Source organism: Pelecanus crispus, chromosome Z, assembly GCF_030463565.1.
Source record: "Pelecanus crispus isolate bPelCri1 chromosome Z, bPelCri1.pri, whole genome shotgun sequence".
In the NCBI taxonomy this organism is placed as follows: domain Eukaryota; kingdom Metazoa; phylum Chordata; class Aves; order Pelecaniformes; family Pelecanidae; genus Pelecanus; species Pelecanus crispus.
The window spans coordinates 36459504-36481812 of record NC_134676.1 but is presented as its reverse complement, the minus strand read 5'-3'; the positions used below and the strand labels follow the sequence as shown (position 1 = coordinate 36481812).

The 22309-nt window shown below is 41.8% G+C and overlaps 1 protein-coding gene across 7 annotated transcripts in view; it reads left to right on the top strand.

Moving 5' to 3' along the window:
• NFIB (nuclear factor I B) overlaps nt 1-22309 on the top strand; it is a 270788-nt gene that overhangs the window by 94426 nt on the left and 154053 nt on the right. For 3 of the 7 annotated variants that reach the window (XM_075727249.1, XM_075727247.1, XM_075727246.1), the window contains exons 1-2: nt 3365-3394; nt 9535-10066. In XM_075727249.1, coding sequence (XP_075583364.1) covers nt 3365-3394; nt 9535-10066 — 562 coding nt within the window. Of the gene's footprint in view, nt 1-3364; nt 3395-9534; nt 10067-22309 lie in introns of those variants that run through there. The other 4 variants (XM_075727248.1, XM_075727245.1, XM_075727243.1 and 1 more) reach the window with 2 other exon arrangements.

Here is a 22309-nt window from a genome sequence, read left to right as displayed (position 1 = left end):
TGTGAAAGGAGCCCGGGGGGGTTGTGTGGGATGAGGGGCTGTGTGTGTGTGGGGTTTGTGTGGTGTGTGTAGGCATGTGCACACACGTGTGTGTGTGGGGAGGGTTGTCCCAGGACAAAGCCTCTGTCCTGTACAGAGGCTTCCATTCCCACTGGGATTAACCAGGAGGAACAGAGCCAAAACATGCCTTTTGGGTGCCCAGTTCAGCCTGCTTTCACTGATGCACTGAGAGCCTGTGGGTCAAACTGGAGGCAAACCCATGGCAATCTGCACCATGCCCGCCTAGCCTCCTAGGTCATGCAGAAGACAAGATGCTGCTTGAGCCATGCTAGCAGCAGTTCCATTTCCCCCAGGATGCCTTTACATGAGGAGCCTGCTCAATCCTGGCCAGCAGACTGGCTCTGGGGAGGGTCTGGCTTTGTCGTGATCCCCAGCAGCGCTATTCTGGGGGGTACTGGCACATGCCACAGGGCTGGCTGGGCTCAGCCTGCCTTGTCCATTCTGGGTAGGGAGGCAAACCCACCCTCAGCTGGCTCCTGTGGGGTTGCAAACCCAATCACACCCTGACTCCACACCCCCTTGCTGTAGTGGGGGCTGCAGAAAGTGCCCAGCTTGGTGTCTGCCCTTACCTTGCTCCATTTGCTGTTTTTTCCTGCTTGCCTCTCCTCACTCCCAGGACCTTGCCAGACGGTTCTTGCTTTTAGTGCACAGGTCTCTAGTGCAAAGCGGTCCCTTGGCCAGGACCTGGGAGGGAGTGGGGCCTTCTGCAAGCCCTGCCTGGGAAAGGGGAGACTTCTCACATCTGTGCAGCTTGCAGGGGCAGCCTTGCTGATGTGGTGTTGGGGGCTTGCCCTGATCCTTGCTGAGGGGTGCAAGGGAGAAGGGGGATGGAGGGGGGTTATTCCAGTTTTACATCAGGTCCGCAATAATGTCTTGTTGTGTAAGAGTTCACGCGCTCAAAGAGGTGTGTTCAAGGACATCAATGCATTTGTGCCAAGGGGAATGTCTTTTATGGTAAATTAACTCCAGTTAAATTGAATATTTATTCAAAGGGAAACTCCGGTATTTAAAGCTGGTGTTATCAGCTTTTTGCAGTGTCTGGGCTAAGGAAAAGATGATAGGATTTGGGGGGGTATTCTACACCAGATACAAAAATAAATTTTGCTCATTGTGGTTAACCCCGAGTTTGCCTCATCCCTTCTTGCCTAAGCGTATACTCTGAACTTGTCACTTATCAGTTGTGGTCTGCAGAAAGGAAAAACCGTCGCTGTTGCTTGAAGCCAGCAAATCTGAGGGAACTGGGCAAGTGCAGCCAGAAGCCGAGCTGCGGGCATGCGATGTGGATTCTGCAAGGGTTAACGCGTTGGGCTCTTGCTGTTTCCTTTGACATTACCTGTCTCGAACGGGCTCCCTCCTTCCTCCGCCCATCCCCCTGCTTCTTTTGGTTTGTAAATTTATGGGAATTGCAGCTGGTAGACTTGGCAAGCTCCCCTCATTAAGAGCCCTCTTTGAAAATGGGCTGTGTTTGAGCATTTCCCTAATGAGGACAGGACGGGGTTAAAAAGTGACCATTTCATGGTTGACTTGAACCTGCCTACTTTCCTTGATGTGTCGTTGTGAAATGCCTGACGTGAATAAACTCTCACTTTGGGCAAGGAGGAAGTCCGCGGTCCCTCCAGGACGCCGCCGGGGGCTGCGCACCGGCACGGGGAGGCGGCGAAGGTGCCGCTCAGCCGCTCCTTTGCGCAGCCGGCAGCGCTGGGGGGGTGTGGGGGTGTGTGTGTGTGTGGGGGGGCCCCCCCACACCCAGCACCCCCCCAGCTGTGCCACTGCATCTCAGCCCTCCTCGCAGGAGCAGAAATAAGTTCGTTCACTGCTCCCCCCCCGCCGCTTCCCCAGCTCCCCTGGTAAAAGCTGCCCCGGGAGAATGAAACCGGACCCCGCGCCCTGTTGCTGCCCGGGAGCCGGGACCCCCCCGCCGCCGCCCGGCAGCAGCCTGCGAGCGCTGGGACAGCGTTACCGGCGGTGCCGGGCAGGGCCCTCAGCCTTTGGGGGGGGGGGGGGGGGGGGGGGGGCGGGTGCGGCGGAGGGACTGCCCCCCCACCCCCCCCGTGGCGGCGCGGGGGCCGCCGAGTGGGGAGCGGGGGGCGTCTGCGCCCCGCCGCCGCTGACCAAATCGTACCCCGAAAGGAAGAGAAGGAAAAGAAACCTCCTGCAGATGGCAGCTCCCCCCCCCCCGCGCCGCCGTCTTCCCGCCTCCCCCCCCACCCCCGCAACTTTCTCCCACCAGAATAGAGGGGAAAATAAGGGATGTTTGCAAAACGTGCTAGTTCCCTCTGCAGCGTTAATGGTGATTAATAAAGGGGGGGCGGGGGGAGATCTGCTGGAGCAGGAATGTTTGCAGGAGGAGGAGGAGTGTAAGCGATGATTGTGTAATTAAATAATTAAAAAAAATACTTAAGTCTCATTTGGGGAGACAGCTGGAACGGGGTCTAGAGGGTGTAACCGGTGAATTTTTCAACTTCCAAGTTTTGCAGAGTTCGGGGAGGTGGGGGGGAGGCGGAGGCCGGGCACGGCGGGAGCAAATCGGGAGGGAGCGCGAGGGGGAGATTTATCGTTTGAATTTTCAAGCGATCATTTTGATTACCGTGGGCGTTTGGAAAGCCGTCTCTCCCCATTACCCGCGGAGCGAGGGCGGGCGGAGGGAGCGGGCAGGGGCCGCCGGGGGGGCCGCCGGGGCGCGCGCTGCCCGCCCGGGGCGCGCGCTCCCGCGCCGGCTCGCTCCCGCAGCCTCCGCCGCTGCCCTGCGAAGTTTCGCCTGCCATCACTCTCCGGCATTTTCCTGCTCCGCTCCGGGCTGTAACCTTGAACTTTCGAGAGCGTGGTGACAGTGCCGTAATAACCCACCACCAACAACTTCTTAAAAAAAAAAAAAAAAAAAAAAAAAAAAGAAAGAAAAAGGGATTAAAAAAAAAAAAAAGCCAAACAAAAAAATCCTCCCGCCCACCCCTCCCAGCTCCCCCCCCACCCCCCCGCCTCGAGTCCTTCCCCCCTCATCTGCAAAACAACCAGCAGCAGCAGCAGCAGCAAAAGCAAGATTCCTGCGCCGCCGACTACAAGAGGGTTAAAAGTGTAGATTGGATTTCACCCCGGGAAATCTAGCGCACGGAGTGAACTTGAATCTTTGGCTATTTAAGGAGGACTGGGGTTTGTTGTGAAGTTGTGGTGATCCAGGGCAGAGCCCCGTCCTGATTGATTTCATCTTCCTTGAGTCTTAGATGACTGTAAAATGAATAGATGAAATTATTCCTTTTTGAGGCTTTTCTTAGGGGCTCTCCGGGCAGCGTGTTCTCAAAGCGAAGTCATGATGTATTCTCCAATCTGTCTCACTCAGGTATAGACGCGTTTTACTTAATTTATTTGTTATTTAATTTATTTATTTTCACGTGCTTTTTTTAAATTATTATTTTTTATGTGTATGCGAGTTGTTAATGAGTCATTGCTAGTAGTTGTAACGGGTTAAAGCACAGTTGTAACTGCTTGTCAGATCCAAACTCCTCTCGCAGGAGGGAATAGTAGAGAATAACCTGTACCAGGCCATTGTTTTGGGGAGATTCATTCAAAGTGTCACCCGTAGACAAATACTGTTAGTTGTCGGTGCATAAGAAGTCAAAGGTTAACAAAATGGAAATGAGCATGATTACGCTAAAAAGCAGGTTTGAGAAATATGGGTTTGACTGGAATCAAACGATTTGCTCCCTTTTCAGCTCGCCAGTTTACGTGGAGTCTAATGGAAGGGTTTGAAAGGAAAAGTGCTGGTTTTGACAAAAAATGAGCGCTCGCCGGTGCGAAGTAATCCCGTCTTATGCTTAATTAATAATATGTAGCCTGCCAACAATGAGGGCGGTGTGAGCGGGGATGGCCAAGCTGTGCAGTAGTTTCTTGTCCGGTTATGCAGGGGCATGGCATTTCCCCCCTCCCAGGGAAATTGCAATGCTCGCGGGCGAGCGTGCATCCTTCCCGAGCAAGGGGAAAGATCCAGCGCGTTTTCCAGCCGCACTTGCAGCCGCTTTTCGGGCCTCGACGGCGGCTGTCACCGGGACGGCGGGAGGGAGCGGGGCGAAGCCGCGGCCGGGGCCGCCTTGCGGGGCGCGGAGGGCGGGGGGCAGCCCGAGCGGGGGTCCCCGCCGCGGCAAAATGCGCTTTTTTCAGACCGGAGGGGTTTAGGGAGCAGGCTTGGGAAATTCCCCGGGTGCCCCAGGAGCGTCCTTGCCGGGCGCACGGCAGCGGGGAGCGGGCGCCGGGGCACCGGCGCGTGTTCCGGAGAGCAAACCCGGTCTGTAAAGCCAGGGGATAGTTTTCAGAAGCTTTCGTGAAAGTCTGTCTTGGGAGGATGTGATGTAAACTGATGGAGCGATAGGTGCTTGCTTCCACATTGGTGCAACAAATAGCTAAAGAAGCAGAAAATGTGCGAAAGTAACGTCTCCCGCAATACTGTTATTAAGCGGCCAGCGATGCGCTTACAGTTGCACGGCGAATAAATAAATACGATTTAAGTTATTCCACAATTAGAAAGCATTGTAATTCAAAAGGTCTGAAGTATTCATAAATTGTGAATGAAGATGGAAACAATGATAAGGCTTATTCAGTGATTGGATACAGTCCTGTAGCTTTTTGGCTGACACATTTTTTATTGTTTATATTTTGTTTGGCATCTAAGTGTGATTGACTTAGATATGGATATTTTCAGCAAGTAAATGTGAGCTGCAGTGGAGCAAAGCTGGAAAAGAGTACTATTGAGATATTTCTTCTTCAAAAGTGAAATGAGTGCATGTAGGAAGCGTTTTGTGTAACAGATATGCACATGCTTACAGGTACACATGTAGAAATAATTGCTTATAGCGGAATCTGTAATTAGTAAAAATTAATTCTGTGTGGGCTGTCCATCCTGTGAAATTATTGACAGGTAATAAGACCTCTGCACCAGAGTATAAACCTGGGACTACAACTTAAGAAAGTGGTTTTTACACTGGAAACACGCAAATTTTCACTACTGCCTCTATTACAGTGGGTAGTTAATTTTGTTTCCTGCTCTAATGACATTTTTGCCCCCTCATATGTTTGCTTTTTGGACTCAGAGATGTAATAGATTTCCTCGTTCTTTACAAAACTGTATTAAAATACCGCACTCAGGTGTGTACAGAAACACAACATTGTACTTCTATAGCCATAAATACAAGAAAGCAATTCCTGACTTCTGTGCATTGATAACTTCTCCATAATATTTTATAATCACACTGTATCATGTGCTGTCCAGAGACACTTCCCATTTAGTAAGACATACATGGAACACAGTTGCAGCAAATTGATTTTAATTTGGAATCTTTCTTTACCTATCTGGAATGATAAAGACATTTAAAAAATCATATTTCCTCTCCATAAATTAAAAAATAAGATTACACTGGCAATGAGAATTTATACTCTGTGCTATTTATTTATTTATTTAAAGCAAAAGAGTGATTAATCTTATTTTGAGTTGCAATTGACTTAAAGTAGTACTGCCAAAATTGTTCTCTCTATTGTGTTCTCTGTTTCTAGGGCTCTTGCGGTGCACATTGACTGTGGTAGTGTATGCTCAGAAGAAAATATTTTGGTAAAAGTTCTGAACACAGCACACCTGTATGGACTGAGGTCCTTGCAAAAGCAGTAGTTCATTTTGTGCCGAGACAGCGCTGAGGCACCTTTTAGAAACAAGTTTAAAATCCAAAGTACAGCTTTAAGACAAACCTTGGCGATTCAAATGTTACCCATCATTGTTTCAACAGAAGTCTGGTGGGTGTAAAATAACCCCAAGGAAGAATGAAGACTTACCAAATGCAGTTGAATTTTTTGGGGGTCCTTTCCTCTCCTTCCCATACGCGTCTTTCCCCTGCTTTTGGAATGACTGCATTTATCTCTCTTGCTGTGGCATGATAGGATGCAGTTACCGCATGCCTTTAAGTGCTTGGTCTCTTGTGATATTTTTGCCGTGGTTTATTTTTGTGTTATGGTGGTCCAGGAAACTCAGAATATGTTGTCATTTTCTTTTCCTCCTAGAATATATTATTTCATTAGGCACGGAGAAAATCTGTGCAGGGAAATTGAGTACACAAAGTTTTCTGTATAAAATTTCTAGACTTCTGCCTGGTATATTTATTTTATGGTCCTCAGTTCAAACTGTCATGAATTGATACAAAGTTTATAAAACTGGAAGATGGGAGAAGGGCTCTGCATTTCCCCTTTACCTTTTCCAAAAAGAAAATCTGGCCTATCTATCATTATTAGATGACTGGTATTTTTTCCTTTATTTATAAGCTACATAGATATTATATAGTAACTTCCATTTTAATTTAAATTGCCAGTGCACAATGGTTCACCTGAGCCATTTGATATGACATTTGAAAAATCTTACCTCCATAAATCACTTTATTGCAAGAGCAACTGTGGCACACGGGTAAGTGCCACATAAAAAAAAATATTTCAGTATTGCCTGTATGAATATTAAGGGGGAAAAAAATCAAATTCTGTAGATGGCTTTTTAGGAGGTTTAGTGGAGAACGTGTGTGATTAATTGCAAATCTCCATTTAGGATCATTTTTATGGGCACTTCTTGTCAAGTAATGTTTCATTTGAAAGGACTCCAGATGCATAATGAATCTCTCAAAGATACCTGATAATACTGCTTTAGAACAGGATGTTCTTTGCTGTGTTTCTCCTTCACACTCCTTCACATATATTTGTATCTTTCGGACTTAATGATATTATGAAAGAAAAGCCTAAATACAGTTTTAAAAAGTTGTGTGTCGTGTCGTGTGTGTCCGTCCCCCGTCTCCCCCCCGCTTTGAAAAGGAAACATTCAACCACTACAGACTAGAATGTAAAAAGTGGAATTTTTGTCTATAAAATTTTCATACATGTAAAATCCTATAGGTTATTATTGGTAATACTATGTGCATTACCTAAAGACATAGCAATTCTGAAATAGTTTGTGGTGTTCTTAAAAATGAAAACTAGAAGTGCAGTATTCTAGTAGCGCAGAATATTTCCACTTTAATTTTATTGGCATTTTAAGTTATAAATGCTGAAGTCTGTTTAGATGTTGGGGAAATCATTGTATTGGGGTAAAAATTCATTACTTCCAAAGCTCTTCAGCCCCTTGCCTTCACCCCACCTTTAGCTCCAGCTGTTAGACTTTTCAAAATCTGTAGTAAATCTGTTTTATTCAGCCTAAAACACAGTCTTTGTGCTTATGTTAATTTTTTTTATTTTATTTGAATACTTCGATTAAGATGACTTCCGTAGAAGAAAAAAACCCAACTTTCTTTAGTAGTTATAATTGAAGGGGAAAATAGCATGGCATCAGAAAGCATATGAAGATAGGGAAGTCTTATCATGGGCTGTGGTTACTCAGAGCAGTATTGCCTTCCCACACAAAGAACAGATTGTGGTTTAACTCTTTCCATGGCCTAGTTTTATGTGCCAGTATGGTATCAGAATTGTTCAAATCTCTGCTGGAAACTACTAATCAGTTTAATTATTGCCTTTGTGGCTCTTTGTCAAGCATCATACTGTAATGCAATCATTTATGTCCTGAATTATCTTCCTATATTGTCTCTCTTCTCTTCTTTTTTTTTTTTTTTTTTTTTTTTTTTTCCCCCTGTGAAGGTAACATGGTCATAGGTGAATTGCTTGCAACGTTTCTGTCTTTTTCTGTTTGATTTGAGGATGGTTAGGGAAGAGAGGCAACTAGATCTCATGGTTTTTTTACCATTCAGGAAATTTTGAAGTTTGTTTGAAATTTGAAGATTTAAATACTAAATTATTGGCCTGAAGCTTCTACAATGACAGTCTGAACTCTGTATAATTGAGACCATTAGTTATACTTTCATCATTTTTATCTAATGGAGTTAATCAGCTTATTGATTAAACATAATTCATTTCTTGTCTAGCAGTGTAGCTAAAATATTAGTTTGTTAATTGTATTCTTGAATATAATTGTATAAAAAGGTTCAGTTTTAGTTTGATTGCACCATGCCACTCAGTATGATGAGCAGTCTGCATGGTATTTAAAACTAAATATGCCTGCACACAGGAAGAAAGATACCTCCCCTAAGGTCTCCCTTCCAAACCAAAATACAGTAATGTTTGATAAGCAGATTGCACTGTTTTAAACAGTGGATTTGCTCACAGAAAAGAGGCATTAGTTTTTGGGAAAGGCCTATTTAGATATTGACATGAATGTGTAGGATGGTACTTTAAGGAGACAAAATGAATTAATTTAATTGCTATAGGATGTACTTGTGGACGACAACTAAGCATTACCTCCTTAATGCAATCCATATTGCTGCTAGGCAGAAGATAAGACCTTGCAGGTGAAGCCAGATGACAGAAAGGGATATTTTGGAACTCTAAATAAATTGCATGGATTTCACAAAAGCAGCATTTGACCAGCGGTGCACTCGTAATGTCACTCTGCCACAGCATGCAGAAACACAAAGAATGCAAAGTTTGTGCCAAGTTGCCATTTTTCATTGTACACCTCAGATTGATTTTTAAGGGGTTTAGAATAATTGCCACACTCATGTGATCAGTTAACAAATTAACTGACTCTGTGGGGCTTCAAAACCCACAGTGGAGCTGCCGGAAGAACATAAATGTAATTTTTGTTCTCAACTTCATAAACTTTTATTTTACAGAGTTTGGGGGTGGTGGGAGGGAAGCCCGAAGAGCTGAAAGTACAGAAGCTTCTGTTCAGGATTTGTATACGACACGCTGTGTCTTTTGCCCGCTTTCCCTTACTGTATACTGGTTTCTCTAGTTACCACCACTGGAATGGTGCTGTTTCAGTGCTGGAATGTTGGACGTTTGATAAGAAAATGGATCAAGTTTAATGGCGCATGCTCTTTGTGCCACCAGCAGTCTCTTGCTGAGAGCATGCTCCAAAAGCGGGAACTGTGTGGCATTACACTGAGCATGTATATGCTTTGTGTTTCTGTGCCACAGAGAAGAGAAATGAACTGTGGCATTCGCCTCAGCCTTCTGAACGTTTCTGCTCAGATTTTTTAAAACCGTATAGTGTCCTCTTTGTGCAATGGTACTTTTCTTGATGTTAGCCGTTCACTCAGATATTTAATTGTTAGAAACAAAACATCTTGATAGCATCTCTTTTAAATGATGTTGTCTCTGCAGCATTGCGGGATGAAGTGAGGGGAGGCATACAAAATAAAATCTTCACATGGTTCTTTCAAAGAGTGAAATATGGGGAAAATGTCATTCTCTGTGTACTTTTTGTCTGCTGCCTGACAGCAGTAGTAATTGCATAAGAGGTGTTATGCAGAAATTTGTGTAAATTTTAAGTGTTTATTCTCTTCGTCTTGGATTTCACTTTAAGATTTTTCAGAAATCTTTCTTGATCTTGATACTGCTTGGATTATGAGAACTTACTGACTTTGAGTTTTCTTCTCTTCTTTTTTTTCCCTCCACTTCTTTCCACAGGATGAATTTCACCCGTTCATTGAGGCACTTCTTCCACATGTCCGTGCAATTGCCTATACTTGGTTCAACCTTCAGGCTCGAAAACGCAAGTACTTTAAAAAACATGAGAAACGAATGTCAAAGGACGAGGAAAGAGCAGTCAAGGATGAGCTACTTAGCGAAAAGCCTGAAATTAAACAGAAGTGGGCATCCAGGCTCCTGGCCAAGCTGCGCAAAGATATTCGCCAAGAGTTCCGGGAGGATTTTGTGCTCACGGTGACTGGGAAGAAGCACCCATGCTGTGTATTGTCCAATCCTGACCAGAAGGGTAAGATTAGGAGAATCGACTGCCTGCGACAGGCTGACAAAGTCTGGCGTCTGGATCTAGTCATGGTGATCCTGTTCAAAGGCATCCCCTTGGAAAGTACGGATGGAGAGCGGCTCATGAAATCCCCACATTGCACAAATCCAGCACTTTGCGTCCAGCCACATCACATAACAGTATCAGTCAAGGAGCTTGATTTGTTTTTGGCATACTACGTGCAGGAGCAAGGTAGGAAGCAGCTTGTCGTGTTTCTATGTTAGTATGTCAAACTCCGATTCCAAGTAGCCCTGTTTCCCCTATGGGCTGGCTTCCAGTGAAACATTATTCTGTGGTCTATAGACATAATGTGGCTACATATCCATATGTAAGTCAGCATGTATACGTATATACTTACATACACACCCATTCCTATGGACCTGTGTAAATTACATGTATGTTTGACATATCTGTCTTGTTCTCTTTCAAGAGAGAATGGGAAATACCGAGGTAGTACTTCAGTTCTGTTGAAGTTGCCTTTTTTTTTTTTTTCTTGGTCAAAAAGTGGCAATATATTGTGTAGTTTTTCCAGTTGTGACTTCAGAAAACATTCTTCTTGTTTTCAAGTTTTTTTTTTTTTTTTTTTAGTTCCCCCAGTACTGTTAGTAACGGATGCAGGTGTGTGCAATTGCACAATCACAACACATTCTACAAATATTTATTATTGTCTTTGTAGTTACAAGTAATCAAGAATTCATCCTTAAACTGATGAACCTACTATTGCTTTGAAGAGCAATTGTAGACTTTCTCAGGTCTATAAAATAAAATGTGAAAAATCTTTAGCACAGAAATACTGCTTTGTAAATACCACAAGTAGTCTGAATTGCAGCATACAATGCTTAATGTTTTGTTCATATTTTACATCACTAGCTCATCTTACCTATCTGAGCTTTAAAACAAAGATCCAGGTTGTAATATTTTGACAGAATTTTCCACGAAAAGTGTATTTTTGTAATCACACTCATACTTGATTTTATTTGGCAGATAATTGAAATGTGGAAAATTGCAGGAACACTACGGAAAAGCTTCTTAAACTTAGTTTGACAGAATGCAAATAAAAACAGGGCTTCTGATAATCACGTATCAGGAAAAAACCTGCTAGTCGTATTGCATATTCAGCTAACAATACTCATAGGCAAGTTCCCTGAAATTGTAAATGGCTGTAAATAGATGAAGGTGTTTTTCTCTGATACTAAGCCTTCTGAAACGCTTTTTCTCTGTGAGGGGTCATTTTGGTTATTTCTGGTGATTATACCATCCTCTAGATGTCTTTGTATTGCTGACTGATCAGCAGTAATAAAGCATTTCTTTTTTAGACGCAGATCTCAACTAGGGAAAGTTTGACTGGCCGCAGATGGTGGGCCATTTCACAACTTGGCCTGGTAGTAGGCAGAAATGGCCTGCAAAAGGGCAGATGGCAGGCTGTTATCTGATGCCCGACATATAGCTGCGGGATTTAACTGAAAAACAAACGGAATGGATTTTGTTAGTAACAAAAAAAGTAAAATTATGCATGTCTTTATTCAGTGTGTACTCATTCTTTAAAAGAACAGATACACAACACAACCTTTTTGCTTTTGGTGGATTTGTCTTTTAGCATTTACTCACACAAGTGGAGCACTATGTTTATGTAAATGTATAAAAAGGGTTCAATTTTTTTGGATTATTCATCATGAAAAAATATGGTTCATTATTTTGTTTCTTTCCTCTGCTTGTAATTTTTGTATTTTTCTCTCCACAGCAGTAGACAACTCTTAGATATTTTGCAGCGACTTTACATAGCTGCAGATTCTGGTAAATCTGATCCCCAGTAACATAGGAAGAAAGATTTCTTTGATAGCATTAAACAAAATAGCTTAATTAAACGTAATTTGTACCTTTAAACTCCTTTTGTGAAGAAAAATTCAAATGATATTTTGAATGCATATATTGCAAGACTTAGCTTACTGATTAATTCTGATGGATTTACCTGTATCTAGAAGTCAAAACTACAAAGGGAGGTAAAACAGTTTAAGTAGCTCTTGAGCCGAAGAAGCTGGGGTCAGAGTACTCTTACTCACTGTCCACTTTTACGTTGTTGGAAGCCAGTAACTTGAAGTGGGAGAAGGAATTGCAGGGCATAGCTGATTTTATTGATTTAAATGGCTTGAGAATAGGAGTTTATTTAAAACACTTGTGTAACCAGAAGTGAGTAAGATAAGCATGCTGTAATATTATAACTTTCAAAGTTACACAGTGCTACTTTGAGAATATTCCGGAAGATGAAGCCAGCTAATTTCTATGTACCAAGTCACCCTTAGTAGACCCTTTTGTTTATTGTAAACTGTGTGTATTTTGTATCTGTCTCGCTGCTTCACAGTAAATCTTCCGTTAACATCTGTTGACTCTCTTCTTGAAGAAGTTGTATTAAGTTATCTTTGTATATTTTTTCCGTTTTGTCAAACTTTGATTCTCTATCCTCATTGAAAGCATGTTAATTGTGGCACTTTGTAGTGCACTTGATTAAGAGCACCAGGCTTTGCAAAAGATAAGCAGGAAGTCAACCAAAATGCTGCATTATACACATGCTGTTTTGCTTTTTATTTCTCTTTTATAATATATAAACCCGCCTAATAGTGTCATGTAAGAACTAAGTGGAGACACAGAAACAATTAAATCCCTGAACGAAATACGAAGAAGGAATTAGCACATAAAATGAATAAAGGGACCAAGTAGGTTGGTTTTTGTTGCTTTAAAAAAGAAGATTAGGGGGAAAAAGAGGAGGAAGGATAGTTCGAGTGCCAGTGATGGTTGCCAGTGGCACCAGGATTGGCATCAGACCTTCTTTGTTTAGCCTAGGATGCCTGTGATTTGTTGGTTGGCATCCGCATTGCAGTGCAGAGTAATGTTACAATATATTGACAATTTCCAGATTTAGAAGTGTCAATAATCCTTTCAGTTCTTAATAAAAAGAGCTTCTACTTCTATGCCTGCCTTGAAAGAAGGAATAAGGACCGACCTGTGAAGTTCTGTTATTGACCAACTTCATCTAGTTCTACTTTTCGCTCATCTCCCTCAGAATTTAGCGTATTTTTTTCCCGTATTCTCTTTCTACTATCCTCTTGTGCTTTAGTTTCTTAAAACAAACAAAAAAAAAAAGAAAAAAAAAGAAAAAGGGGCTTGACACAGGTTGCAGTGCTGCTTCTTTGACTGAAATGGAGGAAAAAAATGGGAAGTACACATTGTGATCAATGTTTAACATAAAAATAATCATAACACACTTATGTGGGACTCTGCTTGCTGTGTGTATCAGGTCCACCCCTTCCCCCCCCGAGTTTTTAAAAAGCCCAAACCTTGAAAATGGCATGAATGTTGACAAAACTCCCTTTTTTTTTTTTTTTCTGCCCCCCCCTCCTGTCAGGCATCAGAGAGTGTCTATCATTTGGTATGAAACACATCTCGGTCCATAAAATCATTTGATGGTATTTGATTCAGTGCAGCGCTTATGCTGTGTTCCCGTTGCTACAAGAACCGCCATTTTGTTTGTCGAGTGCCAGGAGAGGGGGAAAAAAAAGGCAGACAATGTGCTTGATGCCAATAATGGTTGCCAGTGGCACCGAGGTTGGCATCAGACCCTCTTTGTCTAGTTGCTGAATGCCTTTGATTCGTTGGTTGGCATCCGCATTGCAGTGGGCACATTGGAAAGTTTTTGACAATCAGTGAATGAAAGCTGCAGTACTTGTTTGCTGCAACAGAACCCAGATAATATAAATCGCTTCTTCCGATAGATGTTTTATTTACTCTTACAATGGCTAATTAAAAAAAAAAAATTAAAAATTGCATTGCTGTTTTTTCTAAAACATAAAATATCTATAGCAAAGTGCCTCATCTGCAGAATTCTTAGTCCCTGTGTCATCTCTGCTGTTTTTTTGCAGCATAAATAAAATGCAAACTTGATGTTAGGTATTTCAGCACATATTGAATGAAGCATAGTAGACCTTGAGAAATGCTTTGGGAGTTTAAAGGACTGAAGCAATGGCACATGTAAATGGTAAACATTTGCAAGTGTTTTTAATGCATGTGCATCTCAGAGTACATTTCTCAGATCAGTCACGTTACTGTTTACACTCTTCTTTGTCCTTGTGTAAGAGTGATATAACTGGGGGAGCCCGCAACCCCAGCTGTTAATAAACTCTGAAGTTGAGGGAGGGGAGGGTCTTTTAAACTATTTGAGAAGGATGACAGAAAATAGATGCAGATGTACTTGGTCCGATACTGTTCAGGCACTCTGGGTTTTTTAGCTTCTTAAACCATCAAGATGCTGCTATAGTTCCAGCTACATGACTTTGTTACCAGGAAATCAGCAGAAAGACTAAATCGTTTCTGTTGGAAGTTTCCTAGATAGTTAGCATTAATATTGCTTTCTGGTTAACTGCTATTATCTCGTTAATTAATAAGAAGGATTAGCCGCCCTACCCAAAGGGCTGCACAGAAGGAAGCCTGGCCTATGTGAGTCCCTGAATTGCCAGACTGTGTCCTGTCTCGAGGGGGGTGGGTGGGGTGGGGGTGGGGCAGGAAAAAAAAAAAAAGGACAAGAAAGGAGAAGAGGGGGAGTGTGAGGGCACGGGCTGGCTTCTGCAGCCTAGGTAGGGGAGAACTTTGTGTGCAGGACCTTCCTGCCACGCTGCTGGGACGTTTGTGGGTCCCTGGCAATGGGGGCGGCTGCAAGCTGGTGCTGCCCACACGCCACGTGCCTCCCGTCGGCAGCCGCTTGGGCGAGGGGTGTGGGCCTACCCGATTTTTGGTAGCGTGCTTTGTACTGTTAATAAACGCGCTTTCAGATAATCGCAGCTGGGGCGCAGAGTGCTGCACCTGCATTGATTCGAAACTGTCTTTACCCTAGCTTAATGCCAGCAAACTGGTGATCCTTAACTGAACAGCGATATCGCTTTTTCACTTACAACAGTCCTGGCAACGTGTATGCACTGACTGTCTTTGAAAAATGTGTCCTCCTTCCAGGAGAAATTGTAATTCTCTTTTAAAAGTGATATACCTGAATTGCAGGAGTGGGTGGGTGAACGCTCAGTACATCAATGGCATGATCTTTTTATTAGACCTTTTGAGTTTTTTTTGAATTTATTGTTATAGGGAGCTCAAATTTTGAAGTAGGTTTGCATAGTCATTTTCATGTTATACTTTAGTTTTCATCTAGTAAGTACGGAAAATTGACAATATAGTAATATTATAATAATACTTTTCATATTTTGAAATGATAAATAAAATTATTCTGGTTAGTTTGCTGTGACTACAAGAAATGCCACTTAAAATCACAATCAAAATTATGTTTTAAGCTGTCTCCTTTCTGTGTAAGTCATATGATGGCCTTATGTCTAAGTGTCACATCACCCAGATGGATTTTGATCGAGGGTTTACATTTCTTATGTGCATTGAGGTTTCCATGTACAATTAATAAAAAAATAACGGGCTTAGAAGAATCAATCAATCTGTTGAATTGTTTGATTTTTCCTACTTCCATTAACTTTAATGATTTGCCTCCTTCTGAATACTTTACCTGGGAGCATACAGTAAAACATTTTACCTGTTTTGCAGAAGGATGTGCCAAGGTACAAGGTGATTTGTTGTTTACACAGCAAATTATTAGTTACACTGGGAACAACAGGAAATAGAGCTTATTACTACTGCCTGTACCTATAGGTGTCTAGGTGCTCTAGGAGCTTGTTAGTTACACAGTGAAATGCCATGCTGATCCCTTGTGCTAAATCTCAATTTTGAATCAGAAAGCCAGTGCAGAAGCAGAAGCATGAGTTTATATTTTATCTGCTTTCATATGGGAAGAGCTTTTTCTAGTTTAAGAGTCAGATAGGGAATAATAAACCTTTTTAAAACTTTGAATTACTTTGAGCAACTCCAGTCTATTCAGGCATGCAGAAAATGTAATTTTAAAAAACTTTTTGTGTCAACTGAAAAAGACACTGTATTGATTTCTTTTCTAGTTTTCTAATGTAAAATTTTGGATGACTGCTTTGTTGAGTATCTCTATTGTGCTGAAAATTACAGGCAGGAAAGACATTTGTCATTAGGAGATGGAAGTTAATTTGGTGTATATACAGATGTAACAATGGTTTTCAAATGGTGTTTGTAGATACTTTGTTTATGAAGATGTAGGGTACTAAAACATTTAAAAAGGTCACCCACCAATTTTCATTTTTCAGCATGGGTATGTGTGAACTGACATTTGGACAGTAGATCTGAAGAATTAAAAATGTATTATCTTTTTTCTTTTTAGTTTTAGTTTCCATCAGAACAGTGTTGTGGGTCGTATGACAGGTTCATGAGAAAGGAAAGGGAGTTTTCAATATTTAATTTTACTGTTGCCGTCAGGAATGAAATATATACACATTTTGGGAAGGAGCTTTTAGCTCGTTCCGTTTTTTCTTACCTGAAACACCAAGGGGAGTAAATTTCACAGGGTTAAATGACACTAATTGTGTTTAAGACAAAAGAGGCTTATGGTTAAGTAAATTCTGTGCAACTAGTTGAAAATTTAGAGGTCAGTGTTAATTTATGAATGACATTTAGATCAACAGCAAGAAGCTGTTAGTAAAGAAAAGAATAGAAAAGAAAACAAGATTCTTGCTGCACGGTAGTTTCAGACAGAAGAACAATACTGGGAACAAAAAAATGCTTTTAAACCATAAATAAAGGCACTAATTCATAAAGGAAATCCTTCAAATAACAACAGAGATTTATGTTTTAAATATCTTTATTTTTATGCATATTGAATTAGTTGTAACTGTGAAAACTTCATTAAAATAATTAAACACTAAATACCACTGCAGGTCGGATTTTAAAGTTAATTGCATGAGATTGCTGTCAAGTCCTCTTCTTTTTCTAGCTTTCCCTTCTTCCTTGCTTTTCCTCCTTCTCCTCCCTGCTGCTAGTATAGTAATGTAGACATCTCAAGGATTGGTGGCCCTCCGAAGCTCTGGTCCTTGGAGCAGCATACCATACTGCCAAGCACAGTAATTCAAGAAGCTTCCTAAAGTGTTATGTTCCAGTCTCAACAGCAAGGTGGTACGTTGCTTTGCTGTAATCACTCAGGTTAGCATGATCTCAAGATCAAGTTAAGTGGCTAACTTAACTGAATATGGTTGCTCCTTCCATTGTGGGGTGGCGAAGAAATCCCTTGTCTGGAGATACTTTTCAGATGCTAAGTGAATGTGAAAAAAGGAAGGAGGTCTATGTGATTAGCCAGTTTGTTTGACAGATGTCAAACAAGACATTATTCGTTATAGGGAGGTTCCATGATTTTGCTCTGTCTCTCCTTTTTTTTTTTTTAATTTTTTTTTTAACTGTGGTGGAACTTGTAGAAGCAGTTGCTGAAAACCTGGCTCAGGGCAGTGAAGCCTGGATTAGAAGAGGTTTGAAGGCTCAGAAGCTAGTAAAGGGGAGGTAAATCTTAGCTTTGTCCAAGAGAAAAGAGAGTTGATTTGGGTGTGTATATTGTACTGTCTGGCAGCAGTGAGTTGTATGTGAAGTTGGGAACATTCTTCTAGCACAGCTGTTAATCTTTTCCCCCCACCTTTTTATTTACAAAAAGCTTACTTTTTTACACTCTACCCCTGCCAAACTCTCCTTTCAGAGAGGTTCTTTCCTTTTCTGAAGTATATTGTGCTTTTTAAATTTTAAATAAATATATTTCCTTAGCCGTTTCTTACGAACCTCATTATTGACGTGTTACTTTTGTTCTAGCTTTTTTCACAGTCGGTGGGAGATGGGCACTTCAGACTTGGCTTTTGTAGGGTATTCTGTCTGAGAAAGGGTGGATAGTCTAAAGTGTGTTTATCAATGATAGCATTTCAGATGTTTTTAGCCAGCCTGAGGACCAGAGCTTTAGCCCTCATGGCCCATGACTCCTCTGTGTTACATCCCTCTTGCCCCCATGCCCCTCCTCAAGTCAAAAAGGTGACTTAAAACTATAGGGACATTGGAGTCATTTCAGTGTTATTTTCCTCCTAACTACTTTTTTTACTGTAAGAAATAGAATTGAAATAAGGAGAAGTTGTTGTGATATAGCACTGGGGAAAGCATGGTGCAAAAGCTTAGCTGAAGACCATTCAACCATTAAGTGGTTTTTTCCCTTGGGGAAACCTTGCACTTTTTAACAGTAACCACCTATCTCCAGAGCAGAAGAGAATCTTCCATGTTTTCCAATGTCCTTCCATAAAGGCACCATCACTAAAGGCATCTCTATGGCTTTAAGTGGGCTTGCATTTATTTCCGCCCCCTGAAAAAATACACATGGAAATTGAACGAAACAGTTCCCTGTTTTGTTCCTTAGAGAGTGAACAGGAAAGCCAAATGCAAAAATGAACAGTTAGTGATCTCTGTTTGAGAAACTCAGCATGTCCGTCAAGAAATTAGAAAAAAAGATAAGTTTTCTGATACTGATTTGACACAAATACTGTGCACAGGTAAGTATATTCTATATTATTTGCAGTTATTTGACAATTGAGAATTTTAAACATTTAGGTCTTGAACATATTGTTTATATATTTGTCTTCCCAGTCTTCAAGTTATATTAAGCTGAATTACTATACATATTTTCATAAAGGATGAATTTAAACAAGTGAAAGATAGGTATGAACTATTTGTCTTAAATCTAGCATTGTATTATAATTTTTAGTCAGTTATCTTGCCATATCCTTCACAAGCTATCTTTGGAGAAGATGTCACAGGATCTATACATTTTTCTTTAAAATAGAAACAAAGAAATGCACACACATTAGAATCCAGTAATTACAAAATCCATGTCTTTAGAAATTAAATATAATTAAAATATTTACAGAGTATATATTTTTTGCTTGTGAATTACAGTGGCTTAAAATGTCAAACCATTTTCCCTTTTTTGATGAAGTGACTAACAAGGAAATGCTGGATTTGCTTAGAAGATTATTATGGAAGTGCCTTGTATCTGAGAGATAGCAAGTATGTTTACTGCAGCATCAGTTTTCCATTGCATGATTAATGCCATTGAAAATGATGCCAGACTCTTGAAAGGATGACTACACTCCAGTGTCCCTGATTTAAAAGTGTGAAAACATCTCCTAGTGAAGACAACTTGTATTTTATTATTCTGACATCTGCAGTTCCTGGACGGATTACTTTAAATTTGTTATGCCATGTTAAAAGACGTGTTTTATGAGGCTGGCTTCAGCTCCTGGCCTTAGTGTCAAGAACCCTGCTACGTGATGCAACATGTCTTGTTAGGTTTAATTGACCAAAGCCGATTTGTTAAAACAATTCATTTGTGCTGTAACTCATGGCAGGCCAAGTTGCTACCTCAATCTCTTGACCTTCACTTGTCTGGGTCATGAAATGGCTGCGAACTGCTTGACCTCTCCATTGTTCAGCAGCTGTGCCATTTCCTTTGGTTCTTTGTGGTAAGCACTGACAAGAAGACCTCGGCCCTGAATTTACACCCCAGTGGGTTTTGCAGTGTCCTTCCAGTGGGGCTGTGTCCTCCCTTGGATGTGCTCCCGATGTCACCACCTTTTGTCTGCTGACAGTGATGGGGACAAATTGACAGCCCTCCATAGTGGAAGAAGTGGTGGGAGGATTTCTAGGGGCTGGAGGGAAACTCCATCCCCTCTTAGGCTGCAGTGCATTTCTCTTTTGTTAGGGTGCATGGGTTCACTACGTTTCAAGGGCGCAAACACCATCAGTCTTAGTTGGTCTAGTTTCACTGCGAGCATTGTTCGAATGGGATGTGCTGGGAAGAAAGTTCTGCTTTGAAAATATTTTGTAATGAAAATATAATGTGTGTGCACACCACTTTGATTTTTAGGAAAATAAGAGTGATCAAAATAATTTCTTGACATGAGATGGAGGAGCATTTCATATCAGTGTTGTAAGTGGCTATTTGAATTCTTTAGTGCCAAAACACCATTTTCTTGAAGACCCAGAATGTGTTCAAGAGCAACCGTGGTCTCTAAAGCAAAGTACTTTACACACTATGCTCGATGCAGTATCTAAACTTACCAAAAGGGGAGAAAGAACAATCTTTGTATTCTGCTTTTTTTTTTTTTTTTTTTTTTTTTGTGAAGCCCTTTGTTTCCAGGGGAAACTACTTGTTCCTAAGAATTACTTTTGGTGAGAGGGACAGTCATTGGCCCCATATCCTGACAGGCTGCCTACCTTCAATGTCCCTGATGCTAATGTCAGCCTCTTGATGTAGGCTTTGTGCTTCCCATAATTACCTACAATTTGACTGTTAGGACAGTTTAGTTTTTTGAGATGGGTATTATGGCTAATCATCTGCTGCATTGTGCCATGGTTTTAGGAAGCAGTGCCTTTTGAAATCGGTGACTGGATCTGTTGGAAAAACTGGTAGCATGATACAGCCTTCCTGGGTTAAGAAAGCTTGTATGCTAGTACTGGTACAGTTATAAAACAAGTAATCCAGTGGTCATCAGATAATTGGTATGTTCTTAATTTAAGGCCTTAGCCTGAAAACTTTGCTCATGTGAGTAGATTTATTCAATCAAATTAACTTCATTTAAAACATACTTTCTTTCACAGCACTATGTGCTGACTTTTATAGAGTATGATCAGGTTTATATTCCTGCAGTCCACCTGATTTCTCTGTTGACTAATTCTTTTTCTTTTTTTTTAAAAAGAAAAAAAAAAAACAACCCAGATTGTATGTGTACATACAGCATTCCTGTGCACTTGTAAATGATCAGACCTTTTCCTTCAGTCTGAAACTCCACAATCTAGGTGAGTTTTAATTGCAGTTATATAGTTCCTCTGAAGGACGAGGGTGGGAATGCTGATGCAAGGAGCTTGAATGCTGTCACTGTGATGACAACGTGAAGTATGACTCAGTGTTTAGATGCAAGGACTTCAAAATCCTTGTCCTGGTCCCCAGCCTGGCCATGGCTCCCCAGGTAATGGCAGGCAGGTTGCTTAGTCTCTCTGTGCCTCCAGTCCCAGGGAGAGAAAGCACCACTTGCTTCAGAGCTGCCTCAGTGAGGGTTGCGAAATACTGAGATATGTACCGGCTGAAAAGTTATAAACCTTCCTGTATTTCACTGCAAGCAAAATCTGTGTGCCGGTGCCCAGCCCCCAAGTGGGCTCTGCATTGTAAAGAAATATCTTACCCAGTTTTCTCATGCCCGGACGGAAAAAACTTGCCCAAGCAGGGAGGGCCAGCACAAAGCATTCCTCCACTGCAAGCCCTGCGGTGGTACTGCTGTGTGGGAGAGGGTGTTGGAGAGAAACGGCGCAGCGGAGTTGGCCTGCCACAGGAGACCGGGTCTGCGGTGGGAGCGCTCCTTGGGTCACCCAGGCTTCAGCTTGCATGGAGCCCTGGGCAGGGCCCGTGAGCATGGGACCGCAGTGCAGGGGCTTTGGTGCGCTCAGACAGCTCTCTGACTTTTCTTGCCCTGTGACAGTGAAGGGAAAAAATACTTCAGACAGAAAGATAAAAGAAACAATAATTGTGGGCAGTTATATGTATGTTCATCCAGCTGGCCCACCACAGAGGAGGTACCTGCAGGGGTGGCCTTTGATCTCAGTCAGGTTCCCCACCCCTCTCTCCACTCTGAGCCCAGTTTTTTTTGGTCGAATGGGCCAGTAGCTCAGACCAGAGTATTCCAGCATGGGAGGAGGATGGATGGTCAAGAGTTTGGGCTGAGGTGTGAGATGAAACCAAGTTAATATAACAGCGTGCTTGTGTCTGGAATATGGTGGTCATCCTGTTTCATCTCCCAGACTTGGGCAGGTCTGGTTTGTGAGGCAGCTGAGGGGGAGCCCATTGGTTTATAAGGGCTTAGTCCAGGGTCTTGTCTTGGAGGATCTACCTTTGCCTGGAGCCCCTGCTGATTGTGCTGAAACTCTCCTAAATACTTAATTAGTAACTTGTGCTTTTTGGACCCAGTGTGCTATCTACTTTTACTCCTTAAGTCATTGCTTTCCTCATTCTTTCCTTTATGATGATATTTCAGGGTTGATAATGAGCCAGGTATAACATCAACACCTACAAAATTACTGTCTCTATTTCTCAGAGTGGGAAGTGACAATAATTTATAAAAACCAAAAGTCTGTCATGCACTTTCCCCAGGTGATACTGGAACAGTGCAGTTTACAGCTAACTGAGGGTTAATGTCAAAAGTTATTCTATTGTTTATCTTCCAGTTAAAGAATAACCAGCTTGTGCAGAAAGGAGAATTGGAAAATTGATTGGGCTGCCTAGATTCAGACACATAATTTAAAGTAATCTATATCAAGTTGTGATTTTACCATATATGCATTCATAGGTGAGTTCACGGCCTGCAGTTCAGTCTATAAAGGCTTATGTTGTAGGAGTCATGGACATTTTTGGCTTTATTAAGCCTGAGCGATTTTTTTTTTTTTTAAAGCTATGTAATTACT